This window comes from Drosophila montana, unplaced genomic scaffold (assembly GCF_035044405.1).
Source record: "Drosophila montana isolate Dmon_TW-CO22-7 unplaced genomic scaffold, ASM3504440v1 contig_3848_1, whole genome shotgun sequence".
In the NCBI taxonomy this organism is placed as follows: domain Eukaryota; kingdom Metazoa; phylum Arthropoda; class Insecta; order Diptera; family Drosophilidae; genus Drosophila; species Drosophila montana.
This window is the reverse complement of record NW_026998720.1, coordinates 3,500,351-3,519,151: the sequence shown is the minus strand read 5'-3', so window position 1 is coordinate 3,519,151 and position 18,801 is coordinate 3,500,351. Positions and strand designations below refer to the sequence as shown.

Here is an 18,801-nt window from a genome sequence, read left to right as displayed (position 1 = left end):
GCAGACACTGGCAAAAAGTTTTCAATTACCCCGCATTTATTTTTGTTAAATTTTAATTAGTGTGCACTGTGCACGGTCGGAGGAGTCGGCTCTATCTAGATTTTAGCTGGGCAAAAAAGTTGCAGCAGTTTTAGCTCTTTATTTGGGATATTAATTGAGGGATGTGAAGAATGGGAGGAGAGGCGAATAATAAAGCTAAAGCTTATAAAATTTTATTTGCTTAAAGTATGAACATATTCGGTAAGTTTTCCTGGCATAATCGATATTTGCGGTTATCGATTATTGGTATTTATTTAAAAGGAAACTTGCGAATATTCTTATGGAAAATATCGATTATATATTCTAAGTATTTCACATATTCGGTAAGGAATGCAGCTATCGATTATTTATTTTACTTAAAACAAAACTGTTGAGAGTATTCTTACGGGTGATATCGATTATTTTCTTTTGCCGCGATTACCCATTTTTAGCACTAGAAAATATATAGATAAAAGCACACATTTTATACTGATCGGTATATATTTTTTTTTTGCAGCTCAAACAGGGTATTCTCTAGTTCGCATACTCTGCATTTTATTCTTAACATGCTTTTGTATTCTTATTTATTTGACTTCTTTAAAATGATTTAAATTTGCCTCGCGAATAAATAAATATTGACTGTGGCACGTCGCAATGTAGGAAAAACTCAAATAAATATGCAAATTCTTTGACTTTTGTTTTCAATTAACTTTTCTTCCTTGTTGTTTTTTTTTTCTTTATTTTTTCTTGCTTTGTTTTACTTCTATTTTTCTTGTCACTGAACGCGCGACAATGGCGGAATGCTTAATTCCCAGTTATTGACAATTTTCCGCATGGTGTGAAGTGATTTTACCGTGTATGTGAGAAATTGGCAGTAAAAAATGTTGTATTATTGTGTATACATATTTTATACATGTATGTATCTATCATAAGCAGCTAGGTTTTCATATTCCGAGTACACAGAATATCGTAAGCACAACGTGCCAAAAAATTATTTAAAATATTCAAAAATCAAAGTTTTGTATCAAATTAATTTTATTTAAAAAATATATTTAAAATCAATTTCAGTTATAGTTTCTGCTATTTTTCTTAACTTAACCGGTTAAGGTTTCGGTTTATTATAAATAATAGTACGGAGTAACAGCTTCGAAATTTAATAAAAATTTAACAAATTTGTGTTATATTTTATAATAAGGCTAGGCCACAAAAGTGCTTTACTTAGCCGCAGCTTCCAGCATGGAAATATTTATGCAGCTTTATGAGCGTCCAGTTGATATTTTGAGTAGTTTTTAATGGCCTCACCGCAGGACAAAACTTTGTGACTTGGTGAACGTCGCCCCCTCGTTCCTGGCCTACAAGGACATTTGATTAGTTTCCCTTAGCCAGTTAGTAGATCCACATGGAAAGCAGGCCAAATGCGCCGCAAACATGTGTGGTCAAACTGACAAGCTAAGCTGCGGCTCAGCAACCACAGTGGGGCAAACCGCACTTACTTATTTTTCTTCTTCTTATTGTTGTTGTGGTTCTGGCTCTAGGCATTTGGCTACCACCCACTGCGCTGCTGTGTTGGCCATTAATTTTGCCTCTTTGCATTTTGCCCGCACAGGCTCATAAAATATGCCCAGCCCCAAGCCGCAAAAGTTGTTAGTTGGGATTCGATGGGTAGTTGGGCAAGTTTTATGACTAGGTCTAAAGTGACAAACACATGGAAACAGAAAACGCGATGACTTATCCAACACGCAGTTCTCTTTTTATTACGCTTGACATATTCAATTCAAAATGCAATTTGAAAATTGAAAAATGATTTCAATAGTAAAGTTCAGGCTTGACAACAAGATGTAGGTTTTCCTTTTTACACTGAACCCATTGAAAATGAATAAATGTGCAAATTGATTGGCAGATGGAGGCGTCTCCGATTCCATAAAGAATGTATATCGAGCCGTGAGAAAACGTCAATTTCGGAGTCTGCATAAACGAGAACCTACAATTAAAATAGAGTGAAGACACGTCTAAAAGGTACTCCTACTAAACAAACACCCCTCTTGGTCTAGTCTCGTATATGATACGTGGAAACCGAGCTAAAATGTTTTTTGTGAATATTAGGCCTCATAATATCGATAAATAACAATTTTGAGACTCGGAGTTTTAAGCGAATCTCGAAAATATAAAAAGATAGTTAAACCAAACTTTGTATTTAGGTTTTTGTTTAGTTAACCCAGATAAAAATATTTAATTTTTTGGATATCATTGGATACAATAGCCGAGTCGATCTTTACTCGTTTTCAAGCAATCGATTAAAATCGATATCGAAATCATGTTTTTGTTGGAGCAAATATCTTAAGAGTTAGTTTGAAAAGCAGTTTGTGATTAAGGTTCGGTTCATGGCAAAAACGAAAACTTGGCTTTCAGCGTTGATGAAAGGAATAATAAAGTTTTAAAGTTTTAAAAATTTAAAAGTCTCTACTAAATATTTAGTTAGGTTCTCTAAACAGCTCTTACCAAATCTAACTGTTGAAATATTCAAGTAGATAGCGCTTGGATTATAAATAAACGAGTGTGTATTTCGTTTCAGCTATAGCAAATAGCTAGAAGCTTACGTTTATCCATACTTATATTAAACAGAGTTGAAATACACATTCGATTTGTTGCTTATTGATCAGATTTTGAGTTATAGCCGCTTATCGGGCTTTGTTGAGTAAAGGACGAACGCTTTTAGGGCAGGCACAAATCCGTGCACTGTTTTGGCTTGCCAGAGCAGTCGTTAGTTGGCATTATGGCCAAAAACCCTTTCATGTCTTTTGCCGTACGCTGAGCTGCACGGATTTGCACGGCTTGCTCTTTGGCTGGGCCAGTACTAAGGAGAACAACAACAACAACAACAAAGGTAGTGAATGCAATTTAACGCTTCAACGGGCGTTTATGAAGGACACGAGCAGCAGCCGCAGGACGATGACAGCGCTATTGAAGACGCTTTTCAATAAGCTGCAATTGAGTTGCGCTGCGGTGTGTGCGCGGCTATTTGCATAAATTGGTTTGAATATATGTATATATCCTATATACTCTAAATATACATATATATTCCCATACATATGCATAAAATCATCAGTTGAAGTTGTTCAGCGCTTTAAAGCAGTTGCGTTGGGCTTATGTCAAGGCTTAATTTAATTAAAAAAGATTACGTATACGCCACGTGGCCGGATTGGGGAGGAGCTGCGAAACAAAAATAAAAAATAAATGTCCAAAGGTCAATGGCTACGCAAAAGCTACGTAGCTTCAAGTTTTCTGGCTGTCAAGTCAACTACCTTTTTCAGCACTGTGTTGGTGGCCGGGTTGTTGGGTTGTTGGGTTGTTGGGTATTCGCCTGGCCAAACAATCCGCAAACAAATCCTTGATTTATGCGCACATCCTTGCGCACAAGCCAAACATTTATTTCCTTATCCACTTGTGCCAATGCGATTTGGCCAGGCAATGTCTTGGCCCTGGCCAGCAGTAAAAGTCCCTGCTAGCAGACACTGAAATGGACACAAATACACTATGCACACACGCACATACACACACATGCTGGGCAATCAAATGAAAGCAAACTAGCGCCTGGGCTAACTGCCATTGTCAATTGTTGTTGCTGCTGTTGCGGCTTCTGGTCAGCGCGTGTTGACGATGATTTAGTATTATGTTGCTTCAAGGATTTAGTCGTGTACTCGAGCATGTCTGCACTGCATCCCAGTGGCTGCGACCTGTGTGTGCGTGCAACTAGTGCAACCAACTTTTAACAAAAAGAAAAATAAACAGCTGGATCATGTGGGAAAAGTGAGTCAAAGAAAATGCTATTTTGTTATTTTCGTAGCTAGACGCTTGTAATTCCCAACAAGTTGAAGCTTAGGAAATTCTGCTGCTGTTAAAATTCCTAAGGTTCTCGAAACATCCATATAACCTGTTGTTTTTTTCAGGTGTTTAAACGTGGTGTCTATAAATTCTTTTTTGTTATTAATTTATTCGTACAAATAAATAACCTACGTTGATCTCGAAATAGTCAGCTTAAAATCTTATTTATTTGATTATATTAATGTTGTATATAAAAAACATATTGACCAAAATAACATTTACATATAAAGTCTATATCTGTTAATCGAAAATATATCTATATAATCGCATCTATATGCGATTACCTTGAATAGAGCTCGTTACGTCTGCTTGAAGGCATTTCGTGTTACTTTTAGCTTTGAGTCTGTGCATCGAACTAACAAACGACAGGTCGCTGGTTCAAACTCAGCAGCATTTTCAATTTGTATGCCTTTGTAGAAGGGTATTATAAATTTTTCCTAAAATATGTAACACATAAAAGTAGAGATCCCCAGCCCAATAAAGTATATGTATTCTCGATCAGCATTAACAGCCGAGTTGATATAGCCAAGTCCGTATTTCTGTTTATATGCATCAAGTCTCTCAGGTGCGTATAGGTCCGCATAGGTTCGTCTTTATGTTGCAGTAAGTGCCAGCCAGATCGGAGCACTGTATTGTATAGCAGAAATAGGAACAATAATTCGAAAAGTAGGTTCTAATATAGCAAAATATTCAGTTTTCAAAGATATTTTCATTACACTCAGCATTTTCGAGCTTTACTATTCTCACATATTTGCAAAAGGGAAACTAATACAATGGTATTAAATCTTTGGCGTGCCTTAGTTTGACGTTAAGTTTGTTTATGAGTAGTGCAAAGTAAATAATACACATATATTTATAAATAGTTTACACTGAGAAAACTAGCTTTTACTTTCGCCGCAATCGCACTTTCAACTAAAAAGAAGCCAGATTTGGCAGGAAATAGGCGAAATGGACAGCTCTGGCTGCAACCTGCGCTGGCTCCTTGCTATTTGTTCAACTTTGATACATAACCTTGAATGCGGTTCGAATGCGGTTTGAATGTTTGCCTTGCATTCATCTCAATCTCAATGCGGAATGAACTACAGCTGCCAATGCTGCTCCTCGAGCATCCTTCGCCTGCTGTTCCTCTGCTTCTGCTGCTTCTGCTGCTGCTCCTGCTGTTTGCTTATTTGTACAAATGGCTGCTCGTTGTCTGTCTGCATTCACCTCGCTTCCGCCCGCAGCTCTGGCTGCGTGTTCATAAATTCACTGACTGCTGCCGTCTTTGGAATGTGTTGCTAAAAATTCTAGATAAATGATCTTTTGTCGCTGTGCGCGTAGATATTTTAATATTTTGCCTTGAAACTTGTCTAGCAGGGAACTCTGGCACGGCAAAAGTCCTTGACTAAGGGCAAATCAAGTTCATGGCAAATGCAACAGCAGCAAGCAGCTGCACTCTGCTAATTCCATAAACACTGGCAAATCGTCTGAGCTCTTTGGCTCTGGCCGGGCAGACGCCGCGTGCCTGGAATGTTGCACATTCAGCACACAGTTTCATGTTGCATACTTTTGCGCGCATCCTAATCCAGCAGCGGCAGCAGCCAGAGTCGCATCCTCTGCCTCGCCAGCGTCTGGCATACACTGCTCACATATGGCACACATCCTTTTCGTGACTACACTAACAAGCCTCTTCGATGTTGCCTTATTAATGACCCAGCATAATTATTATCCGGAATTGTGGCAAAGACCCTGCGCACTGTGGTTGCAGTTTTCAATGATATGAATATTTATTCTAAAAATAAATCGCTTGGTTATGATTATCAAAAAACTTTTAAAAAGATTTTTTATTATTTTTATTCGAGACTCCAAAAACTATCTCTTATAATTGGTGATGATCATCAACGATTGGCGATAGTTCAAATACACTTAGCTATGGCGTTAAATAATAGTTCTGTTTTGTAGCTTTTTTATACATTTTGTCAATTTGCAAATGCTTTAAAATATTTATTTTATAATAAATATTCTTACAGCGAATTTTTTGACAATATTTCTATTATTTGAAATTTAAAATGTAGGACCTCATAGTGTCCGCGCGGTACGGGTTTGTTTCCCATTATCGATACCTTGCCGGTTTTAAGTAATTGATAAAAATCGAATTGAAATCCTGTTTTTTGACCAAATCTCTTAGGTTTTTAGAGCTACAGTCAGCAAACTTGACATGTAGCTTCTAGAATAGAATATTAATATGAAGCATCTGTAATTTTATAGCTATCACCACCTACCACCACTTAGCTATAAATCAAGTAAATAAACCAATTCGTATTGCGTACCAAATTAAGCCGCAATTTTAATGCAATTGACTTTTTGAGAATATATACAAATTCTATGATACAATTACTGTTGAAAATTTCATCAAGATCGGTTAACACAGAAGTTTTTCAAGAAAGCGTTTGGTTCTATATATATTGGCAGTCCGTGTGTCAGCGGCAGTTAGCGCAAATTGCATGAATTTCTATATTCAGGAACACACGCACATTCAAGCACCTCTTTATTGAATGCGATCATTGCAATGCAGAAATTGCGATTGTATTGTTTTCTGTGCTGCTATTTCAATTCGTTTTTTCCTCATTAAGACTTAGTTTGAGTCCCATTGAGGGAACTCTTTTTTTTTTCAATTTATTTGTATTACTGCTCAATCAAACGAACGCGTAGCTCGTTAGGGTATTCGGTAGCTCCCGAGTTGTTATTATTAAAGATTAAGTTTGTATCGTGTATGAAATTCCTTAAAATTGGTGCATTTTTGAGAACGACTTCTTATATCATTTAAGAGATACATATATTTTGTGAAGAAAATTTAAAGTTTCTTTCGTTAAATAAATATATAAATTATTCCAATATGGAACTTCAGAAATTTTTAAAAAGCTTTAGAGGGATATTTTTTCAAACAATATTTTTGTTTAAAGCTTTTTGAACAACTAAAAATCAATTCTCATTTTCAAGTTCATTCAAGTCAAATTGAATAATTGCAATTTAAAATAAATATTGTATATTTTTTTATATAAATATTAAGTTGCATAAATTATAATTCCATATTTAAAAAAATTTGGAACTAAAACAATTTTTAATAAGTTTAGGCGGGAAATTCCTTTAAAGAACTTAGTTTTAATTTATGAGGCGTATAAAATACTCCAAATGTTCTTAAAAAGGATTGTCAACATAAAATTGACATTAATACTCGTTTTCAATTTTTTTCAAGTCGAATTAAATAATTGCAGTTAAAAATAAATTATATTGAATATATATATATTTATTTGAATATCACCCTCTGTCTGTCAGCTTTTACTTTTGCTTGCTAGTTCATAGACTACGCACCACTGTGCAGTGTGTGCGGCGCTTTTCGTGGACTGAAATTAACACGAGGCCACTAAGCCGCAAGCGCTGGCACAAAAGAAAAACTAATTTTCTGCTGCTGATTTCAAATTAACTGAATGAATGACTGAGTGAATGCGAGACTGAGTTAAATACACGCATATATATATATCACTCTATATACACACATATATGTATAGAGTGAGATACATAGATAAATCTAAATGCCATAATGATGGCAAAAAGCCAGCGATGCCTCAGTTTTCGCTCATGTTTCATTGGGATTTGTGTTAGTGGCTTTTACATTACAGTTTACGAATTCAATTTAAGTGTAGCTATTTGTTGGGGATGCTATTCTGGAGGAGGCCATTGCCTTATTTGGTCTGCGGCAGCTGCGCCGGTAATTAGGCAACGGCAATTACCTGAGTTTTGGCCATTGGCCCGTTGAAAACGGGTCTAATAAAAACGCATAACTTTTAGCTGCCGACTCGCTTGAACGCATTAAAGGCCATGAATTTCAATTGCTATGTACATGCCCATCACCCCCCTACCCACCTTCAGCCCCTCACCTCAAATCTTTTCCAGCTATGTCTGCTGCCGTCTTTGGCTTATGAATTTTCATCAAGCCGTGTGTAATTTTATGTCCTGCTTGTGCGCTGCTTGGCAGGCGCATTAAATTTTTATTGAGCTTGTAGCAGCAAGTCTTTTTGTCACATATACATAAATACACACACATATACATTCATCACAAACACACACATACAAAGCTCTAATACTCCGCACACATATTTATTTGATTTAATTTGTACACGATTTTTTAATTAAAATCGTCTTTATGTAGCGCCCCATGACAACCAACACATCATTCTTCAGCTTATACTCTATAAGCACGGCTGTTCCGTACTTAAATACAGCATTAAAAGCACAACACAAATTGGCATTGCTTAGCTCAGCACTTATATAACATTGCCTCGAGCGGTTTTTGTGGCCCAGCTATTATTTAATATTTATGCCTGGCTGCCTTTGGCAAACGTCATTTGAAACTTGCCTATTTTGTTGTTGAAAATTCAAGCACAAAACCAAAGCCAGGGCTGCTTGAGAGCATTCAAAATAATTATAATTGTTATAATAATTAAAATTCATAGTAATAGATTGCTAATATTGCTATGAGATGTTGGTGAACTGAAAAAGACATTAGAAATTTGTCAAAGTTCTGGAATATAGTTATGTGTGTGCTCGGTAGAAGGAGGCATTTGCGACTAGCTCTATATATTTAGAATATTTAATTTGTTTTAGAATAAATTTGTTTAAATGAATTAGTTATGTGACTTAGAAAGAGGCGTATACGACCAGCTCTATAGCGTATATATATTCCTTTCTTCAGTAGAAGAAGACATTTTCTTGATCGACTTTTTGATGGAGCTGTAGATAAAACACAATCTTATGTCTTAGATATACGAGCTATTTATATCAATCTCATGGTATGTACGTTTTCGTTTTGTTTACACAAAGCGAGAGTATTTACTTTTCTTGGATACTCAACCATCGCACCTTCATTAATTAAAAAGATTTGGTATAAGTGACCCCCTAAAGTGCGATCTTAATGCCATAAAACTTTCATTAAAATCGAGCTGTGAATACAAAAGTTATTTAAGAATACATTTTATATAAACTTGTGGAAAGAGGAAAAAGAGTCCTGAAGCACAGCTTGCGGCTTGCCTGCTTTGTGTGTGTGTTTGTGCAAGTGCGAATGCACTAGGTCTACTCTGGTGTATGGTATCTGCCAATCGGGCAAGCTCGACTAGAGCACTCTATAGCATACAGCATACGTTTAATAAGCATATCATAGCACAATAAGCATATTATTATTCACAATAAATTCCCATGCATTCGCATTTATTAATTATAATTCTAACTTAAATTTTGTGAATTATATTTGGCCGAGATTATGCGTGTGCTTGTGTCTTTGACACCCAACCCTGGCATTTAATATAAGTATATAAAAAAACCTAAATAGAAACTTCAACCGCAAAAACAATTTCAAATGATATAATTCTTATTGCTCTTGTCTTTGGTGTCGGCCGCAACTGGGGGTTTTTTTTTGTAACTTGATTTAATTTGTTTGGTCAAGTCAAGAGCTTGACTTACATTTATAGAATTGGACTAAACTAATGTGTATCTATAACGATTCTTTGTCTTTGCAGTGCTGAGCAAGGGACAGGGCGAAACGTGTCGCTATCGTCTACTGGGCAAATTTGGCGGCTACTGCTGGATCGTGACACAGGCTACGATTGTTTACGATAAGCTAAAGCCGCAGAGCGTTGTCTGCGTTAATTATGTCATCAGGTGAGTTCAATCGTTTGACAGTTTCTATCTCAACTAACCGATATAGTCTTATAAGTTATATTAATGAGCCTGAATTGAGCTGAGGCGGGCGGCCAAACAATGCCAAATATTTGCTCATTTACAAAGTCGGAGGGGGTTCGTGTTTTTATCATTTAATTAAATGCTGCCTAAAGACGGTAATTTGCATTGCCGCAATTTCATAATTAATCAAGCGTATTTAATTTCCCGTTGCACACTTTTGAACATGACTTGCCATTACACCCAACCCACAACCCCTACCCGCATACCTCGTATCCACGAAGCATTCACAGCTGCTTCATTGAACTGCAAACGGCACAGGGACAAGATTTCCATAAAGACGCACAGAGATTTTTCGCTTGCGTTTTTCTTCTTGTTTTCATGTGAAACGCACAAATAAATGTGTCAGTCAGCGGCAGGCCGCAGTCAACAGAATTGATTTGATTTGCTAATCTGCCTCTTTTGATACCCTGTAAATATGAATAGGCTAAATAAGGGCGTGTAAATGGTGTATATAGCATAAAAGGTTTAGCAATCTAGTTCATTCTATCTTCAACATTTTCATTAGCTTTGGTTAATGAAATCCCATGTAATTCATGAAAGTATTGTCCTTACACTTTGTACTTCCGCACAGGACATCTCCAAGTCAATCACGCTTTCATATTTCTGTCTCAAATATTGACGTCCTACCATTGACAGTGCCTACCATTTCCGTCAATTGATTGGAAAACGCGCCTGCCACCATGACGTATACTCAATCAGTACATAAAATTAACTTTCGTCTGCGGCTCAAAATAATTCACGAATTTCTGCCTACAGCCAATTCTTTGGTACACGTGTCCTTTAAGCATATTTATGTATGCGGCCAGCTTTACGTAAATTCGTATTTTTATGTTCCTCTTCGACATGCCTCACGCATTTATGAATAAAATAAAGAATATTTATTTTTGTATCCGTTAATTTGTGCGTGCATTATGGAAATTGTTTATGCTCGGTACGTGTCGACCCCTTTTAACGAGTGACCCAAGCCACAAGCACCATCAAATAAATAAATAACGTCCAAGAGAAACCTCCTGCTTTTAACAGAGTTGTGACATTTGCATTCGAAGTTATAATGTTAAGGTTATAAGGAAAATGCTGGAAAATTGTGAACATTTCCATCGACTAAAATGGCAATCGATGGTTGAGATACTCAGCATGTGGGATATCAGAGCTAACTGTTATTTAAATATAATACTTCTAGGAAAGTGCTTAAATAAGTCAATGAAGCTATTGATAACAAATCGCAATTGATAGTTAAGATAGTCAACATGTGATATTGGGGCTAACTGTTATTTAAATGCTCTTAAGGAATATTTCAAATAATCGATTAAAAAGCTATCGATAAAAATGCAATTGATATTGTAAAATGTCAACATGCTTTACCAGGGCCAACACTAAGATCATTCTTAAAATAATCGGAAAACTATCGATAACAAATCGAATTAAACAGTTAAGAAAGTTAAAATGTAATATTGCGCTGTTATTAAACTGTTATTAAAATGCCCAAAAAATGATTAATTATCGATAAGACTATCGATAAAAAATCTCAATTGATATTTAATATATTCAATATGCTAAATTTTATTTAAATGCTTTTAAGAATATGTTTAAAGTAATTGATTGTTAAAACAGAATGTGTTATCTTCGTGGTGCTTGTCGGAAACAAACCCGAATGTATACAGAAATCTAGTGAATTTAATAGTCTGCTAGGGCATCGCAGATGTAGTTGCAGGGCCTTCCCTATACCTATATCTAATGTCTATATAACATTCGCAGCACCCCAAGCCCTCCACCATCCATCGCATTCATTTCTCTTACTTCCAGCTTGCGCGTAAGTATCCCAATCATTAAGTATTTATTTCTGTTAAAATTAAGCGTTAATGAGCAAATATTTGTGCATTGTTTTGTTTGGCCGATTTCCGGTTCTCGTGTTTCTCTCCGTCCCATGTTTTCTGGGAGCCGAAAACGAAAATGTGCTTTTAATTGCCATTTCAGTTGAGTTAGTATAGGGGTTATTATTTTATTTTGTAACCACCCGCCCTCCCACTCTAAACAACTGATGACCACGTGCCGTCATCGTTTGTCAGTTACGTTTCTTTTTTTGTTTGCTTTTTTGGCTGTTTAAATTATTAATTTAATTATTGGGCTTTAGTTAGTCATCAGCATTATATTCAGAAGCAACTGTGCTTTGACGACAACAATGCCTTAACCTTTGAAAACTTCTTGTTAATTGATGTTATTTATTTACCTGTAAATACAGGCATACCCTTCCTATTTATTATATTTTTTTATTTAACTTTTGACATAATAACTCAACACTAGCCGATTGATGAGATGGTTGTTTATGAGTTAGAAAGAGGGATTTTCTTACAAAATAATTTTTTTGTATCACTTTTTGGGAACACCCCTTTAGTTTGTCTATCGATATTGGCAACGGAATCAGAACTCCTTAAAATAGATTTTTTTTTTAAAAAAAGTAAAACATAAGCATATTATAATTTATTTTTGTTTTTATATAATTTGTTTTTTCCTCTTGGTTATTTATGTTATTTATTTATCTGTAAATGCAGGCATACCCTTTATATTTATAATAATATTTTTTTTATATAACTTTTAACATTTGATCGCATCACTAATCAATTGATGAGAAGTGTTATATATGAGCTCGGCAAAGAAACGTACTTAGTAATTAATTATTGTTTTTGGGAACAACCCCTTTCATTTTCTTATCGTTATTGTTAATCTATCTGTTTTTAATTTATAATAGAAAAGTAAAATATATGTTTTATTATTTATGCTACCCATATCGGGAACATCCTTTTTAGTTTTTCTATCGATATTTTTAACGAAATAATTACGGCTTTAAATACATTTTTTTACAGAAAAGAAAATATTATAGTATTTTATATTATTCAATTCCGGGAACACCCCTTTTGGGTTTTCAATCGATAGTTATGCCTGTTATTTCGGGAACACCCCTTTTAAAATGTAAACGGAACCAGCTTTAAAATATGCGCTTGTGTGCCGATAACGATTGGTTGGAAATATCCTAAATCTCTATCTGCCATGTTGTAATTCTATTATAAAACTAAGCTTTTAATTTTTCTACAGAAAATTCGCTCGTTTTTCTGCTTCTAAATTCACTTGCTTTTCAGCAAACATTTTGCATATTTTCGCCAATTTAGCCAAAATTGAGAACAGCTTTAATTATATTTAATTTACGCTCGTGTGCATTTGAATGATGATAAATTTTATTGGCAGCTTTTGTTCGGCTCGTTGTTGCCCTTGTTGTTGTATTTGTTGTAATTGCTTGTTGTTTGCTAAATTGAAAAATAAAATTACGACAGCGAAAGAGGAACGAGGCGAGAGAAGTTTGTTGTTTCTCTGTTGCTTTGCCAAAATGCAAACGTTGTCAACGCAATTTTCTATTTGATTTTTCTGCTCTTCGGCGTATTTACTTGGGCTCTTTATTTTTGTTGTTATTTTGGCATGTGGCTGGGCTAAATGCCTGGCCATAAGGGTTAAGTGTTTGGTTTGTTTATCTATAAGATCATTTCGCTCTGATTGTTTGATCAGAATATATATATATATATATATATACATATATTTAGCATAGTTCATTTATGCTTGATGCGATGATGGGATTTGATGGCCAGCTGTCAGGTATTACTTTTACCTGCTGCTAATGAGCAACATTTCTTGGCTAATGAGTTTTGGCACGGCGTCAAGGCCGTGAAAGCAAGTGAAAATCGCTTATGCTTAGTTCAGTTTGGGATTAATATAAATATATAGTTCTTTATAATGGGAATTATTTATAGATGGGTTTTATTCAGAATATTTATTGTAGGGCTTTTCAAAATTTCATTTTTTTTTGGAATTTTAAAGCTTGGATATAAATCTATTTATGGCTGCCTTTTGGCTCAAAAATGAGCCCTAAAAGTTTTTAAAAAAATTCGGCAGTAACTTTGGGCGAAACTGAATCTGAGCCTTATAAGTTTAATTCGCGCAGTTGTCTTAGCGTCGGACCATGCAAAGAGAAGTTTCTGGTTCAAATTCAACAGCAGGATTTCAAATTTACCATGAAAATCTATACTTGACGTTTTCCCCAGCAACGGGGCTTGGAAACCAGCGAAAATTGTCAGGCGTGCTAATTAACTATGATTAGTTTAGTAGGGCTCGAACAATTTGCATATTTATAGCGCGTGTTGCATAATTTTAGGCGGTTTGCGAGCTGCTTTTTTGTTGTTGTTATTGTTGTTGCAGTTGCTGCGTTGCGTGTGTTGTTGTTGTCGTCCTTGATTTATCGAATGTGGCAGAGAGCTGCCAGGACTTGGGGTTAAAATCCCTCTCGTTCTTTTTTCCTTGAGGCTTTAATGGAATTTACACGAGTTCTTAACACTTTGGCAAAAGTTTGTTAAGCTCAGAAACGAGCCTTTTGTGTTAACGACAACAGCGCTAGGCAATATTGTGGCTGCTGCGAGACTAAAAATTAAAACAATAAATTAAAGCCCAGGCAAGAACAACAACAGCAACAGCAGAAGGCTATAAAGAAGAAATCATTGCACATTTTTGGGCAATAAAAGTGTGTTTTTATTGTCCTTTCGAAAGCCCTTTTAGTAGACAATTTAATTAATTTAAAGTGCTGCAAATTTTTGTTAATTAAACGGGTCTCAAAGCAAAGCCATATATGGCCCATTCATTCCGCACAACGTGGCGTATGCGCAACCTGGTCAACCCGAAATTCAATCAAGCAACTTTTTTTCTTCTTTATGGTTAAATTGTAGGTTTTCAGCATGTTGAGGTTGTTTTAGCCTTTTCCGTTTTCTTATGCTTCATTGCACAATGTCCGTTTGTTGTCCTCGCTTCTGGCGAACGGAAAAGTAAAACTTTGTTTCCTTTGCTGTTTTTACTTTTTATTTACTTCTGGTTTTTTTTTAATACTCTTTTTTGGGTAGATTTCTGTTTGCCCTATTTAAATTCTTTTTATCGCTTGTGGCATTGAACTGGCACCCGCTGCCCCTCAGTTTCAGCTGTGGGCCTAATTTCGATTTCTTCCGAGCGATAACTTTGGTCAGTTGTTCAACGTGGGCCGGACAAAAGGCAAATTGAAAAAGTTAAGGTAGTTACGACCTATCAAAGGACAACACAGCTACGCATTGACCTTAATTGCTTTTTTTCTCCCTTTTCAAATCAATCGATTTTTTACACACACACTCACACACGCAGGCTTACTTTTTGGTCAAGAATTAACGCGCTCCGTTTTTTATTTCCTGGCTGCTGTCTCTTTATGCTCTCTCTCCTCCAGACTCTCGATTTAATTTGTTGGCAAATTCTGGGGCTCAGCGAAATAAGCCAATATACGCGCTGACTTAAGATTTATGGCTCCACAATTACCTCCAGCCCCACAAAAGCGCTGTGTGGGACTGCCCTCAGCCGGCTTTCTTCAAAAAGTGGACTGTGCCTTGATGGGCTGTCGAATTGCATGTTTTAAGGACTTGGCCAACTGGTCCCAGGCAGGCAGAGCAAATGCTGCTTAATAGGCTTATCTAGTCACGTAGTCGGCGCAGCATCACGTAAAACTACATTTGCGAGGGTTGCCCTAATAATTAGGGGAATTTATATACCATTTATTTGGTGAATAGGCGAATAGAAATCAACTCGAATTTTCATCTATTTTCCGCCTGTAATTAAACAAAAATACATTAAATTTATAGCCGAAATTTTAATTTTTGGAAATGCCAAAGTTGAAGTGGTTGAAAGGAATTTAATAAAAAAAATCTTAAAATGAGAATTAAAAACCAAGCTCTTTTTTTTTTTATATTCCACAAATTTTTCATACTTTAGGGTGGAATTAAAAAAAAACCTGTTACGGTTTCAGTTTCAAAAAAACAAACTAAGTTTACAGCCAAAATTTTAGTTTTCGCCCATACAAATTTGTGCTAACTCTTTTTTCACCCTATAATGTGGTTTGTAGGATTTTATTCAAAACCCATTTTAAATACATTCTTCACAAATGAGTTTGAAGCCAATTTGATTTACAAAACGTTTTCACAACAGTTTCTTAACCATTTTTACCAATTAAACAGCAAACCAGTTTTTTCATAATATTTCCACACATTTTTCATATTTCTGGGTGAAATTAAACCGGAAAAACTGTGTGGTATATTATAGTAAACAACTCAGTTTTAAAGCTTAACTGTTTGTTTATCATCGAATAGTTATGTTGTTATAACAGTTCATTGGCCTAAAAGTTGTTAACTATCATATAGTTTATCTGTTAGTAAATAAAACCTAATTCCGTTTTTAGTTGTTTGTGGTTTAGATAGATTACATAGATAAATAGCAGCACGATATTATCTTCCAGAGTTTATCAGTAGTTATTAGTTTGTTATCATTGAAAATCGAAAGTTTACTAACAATTTAATTGCTTTTTATGGAGCAAATAGATAAAAAAAAACTAGATTTGATTGCTTTTCGATAAGCTTAAAATGGATAATCGTTGTACTTTCTTTTATGCTAACATATAAAAAACACACTTAAGTTTCATTTAATGTAAACTAACCTCATTTTAGATGCAAGTTTCAAGTTCAATTTGCCAACTCTCGCCGCAGTTTAGATGATGAATGCCTTTCTTGTATATGATATCCACATGGCGTATGCGTAATTTGCGTAGCTATGCATCCTTTTTGTGTAATGCTGCGCTATTAATTCGGCTAAGTGAATGACTGTGCCTTAAGCTGTTAGCCAAATAATTTATTATGTACATATGCAAATAGCCAAGTGCTCGAACTTCGATTGGCCGGTTACAGCAGAACACAGGAAGTGATTAAGGGCTTCCGCTCCGAGCGGGCTAACAAGGCTCTAAAGCGACGCCTGACCAAAAAGCAGAACTGACGTCAGGTTAATTAACAGTAAATATACAGACAACTCTTTAACCAACTCTGTGTGTGTGTGGGTGTGTGGCACACACAAATACCGCCCGTGGCTGTCATTTTGGCTTATTTACCAAAGTAGGCACGCACACACACACACACACACACACACACACACACACACACACACACACACACACACATACACACATTTTACACACGTGTGTGTGTGTGTGTTTACGCCTTGCGGCACAGCACAACTTGAACAGGCTTTCGTTCTCTTTTATGTCTTTCTCTCACTTTCTCACTTAGCCTATCGCTCAGCTTTTTTCACACTCTTGCGTGCAAGGCGTTGCCTCAGCGCTTCGTGCCCAAAACTTTTGCCTTCTGTTGGAATTTAATTTGAGCCACGTGTTTCTTCCATGCCTATCATTGTTTGATTTGAAGTAGTAGGTAAGCAGAGTTAGAGATGAGCGCGTGTTTTCAGGAGCAACAATCACGCACGAATCACGTTAATTAATTGTTAGCTAATTCGAAAATCTTTCAACTGCGACAAACAGTTGCACCTGCAAAACTTTCGAAAGCGCCTGATCTTAATAGTTTCGATAGTCTAGTCCTTCGATACGATCGATAGGTGAAAATATTTTATTTTATATTTTACAATCACTAGTGTTTCATTTTATCGATGTTATATATTGTCGCTATGATATTGTTATCATATACACAAAACATTTTAAATTTTGTTTAATAATATATCGATATACTTTATCGCTCGTTATTAGATAGATATCGATATTTTAAAAAAATCAATCGATGGTTTCGCACTCTTAGGCACATGATAGTTATTTTATAAATAGCTACAACAAATATTTAAAATCCGAATAAAAAAAATATCGATATTTTAAGTGGATCAATCGATGAGTTTAATTTTTAAATACATGGGAGAATTTTTAATACATAAATAGTTAAAAAACAATTAAAATTCAATTAATAAAAAAATATATGATAATATTCATATTCACATATCATAAATGTTGATTGTTGATTCGCTCGCAAGTACGAATCAACAGGTATTCTTAATATTTGATGTTTGTTGTATCTTTTAGATAATAACATTTAATTTATTTATTATTATAGTTCGTGTTTGTTATTCATAAGTACGTGAGTACTTACGCTCGAATCAACTAAGACGTTTAGCTAGATTTTATGTTTTTTTCTTTTTTAAATAAAATTTATACTTGATTGTGTGATGAACAAAACTGAAATGTAGAACGGAATAATTGGCAATATTTGTTAGATTTTCCATATTTTTCACTGACTCACGTACTCCTGTACTCACGACTCACGTGCTCAGCTAAATATTCCCGAGTTTCCGCATTCATAATGTAGTAGCCTTTTAGGCGACAAAGGCGCCTGTGGTACGGGTATTTATGTGTGTACTTAAATGTTTGCTTATCAGAGACGCAGCTGATTCTATTTTGATGAAGTTGAACAACAGCGACAACATTTGTGATGGGCGACGCACGACTTTGCGACCGTCAACGGTGCGTATGCGTGATGGGTAATGCGTAATGCCCGAGAGGAGGGGCTGGGGTCGGGGCGGTACGCGTAATTCGTTTAGCAGTGAAACGTAAATGACAAATTCATAGACAGCCCGTGGAGCAGCTGGGTAGCGAAATCAGCTTGTTTGCATTTTGATTATATGTGAATAACCAGCTGAAAAAGAATGGGCAAAGGGAATGGGAAAATATAAGCGAATCAGTCAAATCTTTCCAAATGTGACCAGCATTTACATATAACCCACCTGTCTGTGGACACAAAATTATGTGCTTTAATACACACACGCACACTCGCACGAACACACACATACCCACATACACACACACGCACGCACACACATATGAAGGGAAATTGCATTTTGATTGGCCTGTTGCTGGCGCTGATAGCGCAGCGTGTCCCAAAATAGATTTTCCTTTCCCATTGGCCATAAAGCGTACCGTCGATTTTTGATGTCGCTCGCAATTTATGCGATGTAATGCAAAATAAATATGCTACAATTTTCGTTTACTTGCTAGAATACTTAAATTTCAGCTATTAAAAGAGACTATGTACATATATTGCATAACTGGGCACAGAGAAAGAAAGACAACTCGAGTCGCCAAGTCGCGAGCGAATTCATAATTTTTATTGGTTCGACGGGGACCTCCTGTGCGAGTTGTTTGGGCGTGTGAAGCTAGGGCCTTAAAAGTTTATGATGTTCAGCTTTTTCGGCGCA

At 35.8% G+C, this 18,801-nt stretch overlaps 1 protein-coding gene across 4 annotated transcripts in view; it reads left to right on the top strand.

Annotated features, from left to right (window-relative positions):
* sima (similar) overlaps positions 1 to 18,801 on the top strand; it is a 105,357-nt gene that overhangs the window by 36,346 nt on the left and 50,210 nt on the right. For 3 of the 4 annotated variants that reach the window (XM_064697042.1, XM_064697040.1, XM_064697039.1), the window contains exon 7: positions 9,453 to 9,594. In XM_064697042.1, coding sequence (XP_064553112.1) covers positions 9,453 to 9,594 — 142 coding nt within the window. Of the gene's footprint in view, positions 1 to 9,452; positions 9,595 to 18,801 lie in introns of those variants that run through there. The other variant, XM_064697043.1, reaches the window with a different exon arrangement.